At 40.6% G+C, this 3,420-nt stretch overlaps 1 protein-coding gene across 1 annotated transcript; it reads left to right on the top strand.

Annotated features, from left to right (window-relative positions):
- Nucleotides 1-702: 702 nt before the first annotated feature.
- On the top strand, nt 703-2,036 carry LOC104084155 (exocyst complex component 1-like; the record flags this gene model as incomplete). The annotated part of the gene is made up of 2 exons (XM_009587895.1): nt 703-897; nt 1,684-2,036. Coding segments are annotated over 2 exons (348 nt in total), but the record flags the coding sequence as incomplete, so codon positions are not given.
- Nucleotides 2,037-3,420: the final 1,384 nt, after the last annotated feature.

Genomic DNA, 3,420 nt, shown 5'->3' with positions numbered 1-3,420 from the left:
AGCCACCTTGAAGACAACCACCACTCCCGCCCCCTTCTCTAACCCTGATTTTTATAGCTGAGGATGATGTTACATGCGATGGAATACCCTTTGGCCAGGTTTGACCTGTTCAGCAATAACCAAAACATTGGTGTGTTATCAGCCCTGTTTTAGCCACAAATCCAGAACACAGCACCGTATGGGCTGCTGTAAAGAAAGTTAACTCCATGTGGCTCTACATGCATGTTCATAGGCATACTTCCCTCCATTTTTATTATGTTGAGCCAACTGGTGCGGGGCAGTGAGAAGAGAGGGCAATTAGGAACAAATATTGCTGTTGTGTAATTATGGTTTAAGCAGAGAAATTCCTATTCAGATGCTTACTCAGTTCATCCGAAAGATCCAGTATTTTCCCAAGCTATGGCCTCATTGAGGATTTTGAGGCTGATTCAATTATTAGTTATAAGGTTGCAAAGAAAAGCTTGATTGCTTCTAGAAATTATTGATTTCATTTTTACACTAGTACTTACGGAGTGCTGTATTGTTGGGCTGTGCTTTAATGTTTATGGCTGAGCACTACTTCATGCCCAATTAAAAAAACAAAAATGGGGGAACATACAACAATCATCAAGAAGAATCATGACTTAACTGCACATACGCTTGTCAGATTAAGTTAATTAGTTTAGATTTGTGATAATCATTAATGCTGTTATTGTTTGTCAGCATTTTTTTGAAGGTGTTGAAGCTCGTGTGGCACAAGGTATACGAGAAGAGGAAGTAAGCTATCAACTGGCTTTTAATAAACAAGAGCTTCGTAAAGTTATAAAGGAATATCCCGGTAAGGAAGTGAAGAAGGGATTGGATAATCTCTACAAGAAGGTAGATAAACATCTCTGTGAAGAAGAAAACTTACTTCAGGTAAACTAAATCATGGCTTAAAAACCTTGTAATGTTTACACAAAGGCCCTTACTGCTTTTGCATATGTATTCTGTGAGAAGTGCCTAGCTTCAGCGTAAATCTGAAAAACCACGAATTTTGAGCTGAGTTTTTTATAACCCCGCTCTGATGCTAGTTGTTGTAACATTGATTTGAACTGTCCTGGTAGAGATAGAGTTCAGAAAGAAACTTCATGATTCTCTAGGTGTCCATTAATGGGTGGTCTCTGTTCTGCAAAATATACTGGAAGTAGGGAGAACTAGATTTAAATGAACTGTTAACCTAATATGAAATTCAGCTGGTACACTATAGCAGAATATACTTTCAATTACATCTTTTCTGGTAGTTATATTATTTAAGTTTTTTCTTATACTCTGTAAACTTTCTCACTGGAGTAAATGATAAGTAGATTTAAGAGTTAAGCATGTATTAACAGCTTTTTAAAGTCTGAAACGTGAATTAGTAGCAGTGTTCTGGTTCAGGATGTTTTCTTTAAAGACAAAAGCAATACCTTTTTAGAGGGTAAGGGCAACTTCCTCTTCTTTACCATTTTCTGCTTTGCAGATTCAGTAGGAGTCCTGTAAACATTAAAGATCTTAAACTTAATTTTTTTAATGCAGCAACTCAATTTACTGATTTTGTTGTTAGCAAGCTTTAGTTTTAAAATGACACCTGAACTGAGAATCAGTTAATAAGCCAGTGTTTTGTAGTTCACATATAGTGTATTGTGCCAGTTGACATTTCCTAAAGTTTGCTTTCTTTGGCAGGTTGTGTGGCATTCCATGCAAGATGAGTTTATACGACAATACAAGCACTTTGAAGGGCTGATAGCTCGCTGCTATCCTGGATCAGGAATTACTATGGAATTCACTATACAGGATATTTTAGACTACTGCTCCAGTATTGCACAGTCTCATTAAGTTCTAGAAAGGAAAGACAAGACAAGCTAGCAAAGTTTGTGCCTGTGTATAAGGGAATCAAACACTATAAATGCTGTTTGTTTTTAAAAGGTGGATTTCCATGTGTATGTGTAGTTAACTGCCATATATGTCAAGTTACACTCCTGCTTCGAATGTCTTACACTCCTGAAAATGAAACCTTTGGGGATTTGTTGCTCTTCTACTGGGTTGAAGTACTGTTTGAAAGCATTAATTCTGTGAAACACTTTGGATATAGTTTTTCCCTTCCCCTAATGTTCAGATACTTTTATTTATAATCCCTTCTCTTGCTAAAGGCAGTAAGCACTACCTTCATAGTATGCAAAAAGGATACTACTGTTTTCACTAATATTTTGCATCTTGGAAATCATGTAAGCATTAAAGACTATCATATCTTTTCCCTTCCTCGTTCTAGAAAGTATGGATGTGGAACTTTATACGGTTGGAATACTGAATTCATGTTCTGAGATGTAAGGTGACTATGGCTATAATTCTTAATTAAACTGTGTTCATCATAGCCTTTATTTCTATGGACTGTTATTTCAAAAAGGTGAAAATGCAGTTATTTCCATTGTTTTGTCTTTGGGCATTGAAGTAGAATTGCTCTATTTCTCGACACGCATTTTTTTTTCTTCCCTTTAGTAAGTATGATCTAGCATCAGTTTACTTTCACCTCATGTAACCCCTCACTCCTCCTGGAGCTTCAGCTGCCTGTGATTCAGGACCTAGATTTTCTGTACAGCTTGAGGAAATTGCTAAGTTGGATAGAGCTGGGGTGTACATAGAATAGAAACAGGCACAGTAAAGGTAAACATGCAGACAGAGGTAAGGTTCTGTTTTTTGAGATGCAGATGCAAGAATAAAAAACAACAGTAATCTAAGAATGTTGCAAAACTCAGAAGGAAAAACTAACCCGCTAGATAGAAACGTGGCAACATTGAGGCACTTGGATTTGGGTGAGCATACTAACACTTCAGTCTTGTAGCTCATTAAATCCTGGTTGTCTTTTGTTTACTATAACCTGCTCACAGTGTCTTTGCACGTGACACAAGGTAGCCAAAGCAACACCAAGGGGAGGTGAGGGTTACACTTAGCAGAAATTCCCTTTCAACTAGTGTAGACAGCTTATAAAAGAACTACCTGTCACTTTTACATCAGACGCTTCAATCCCTGAAGTCTGGCCACAGCAGCTATTCAACAGGCAACTGTACTACAGGCAGTAAGCGTAAAGACCCGCTGGAAAAGGATCGCGGACGGCGGCGGTAACATCCGTCTCTCCGCTCTGGCTGTCGTCGGGGGCCGTTCCTCCCCACGCATATACCGGCAGACAGCTCCTCACTCAGCCCGGCGCTGAACCTTGTGTCAAAGTCCCCAGTGCAGCACCAGGGGTCAATACCCTCCGCTCCTAGCCCAGCCCGCGTATTGCAGCCTCGGTTGCTCGCTCCGAGGCAGCGGAGAGCCCCGCACGCTGCCGCGTCGGGAGGCGCTGTCGGAGAGCCAGGGGGCTCTCGCCCGCACGCCGCGGCGGCAAACGGCCGGTAGCGCAGGCGCAGTACGTCACCCTCC

This window comes from Fulmarus glacialis, unplaced genomic scaffold (assembly GCF_000690835.1).
Source record: "Fulmarus glacialis isolate BGI_N327 unplaced genomic scaffold, ASM69083v1 scaffold36150, whole genome shotgun sequence".
In the NCBI taxonomy this organism is placed as follows: Eukaryota; Metazoa; Chordata; class Aves; order Procellariiformes; family Procellariidae; genus Fulmarus; species Fulmarus glacialis.
This window is presented reverse-complemented; position numbering and strand designations above follow the sequence as displayed.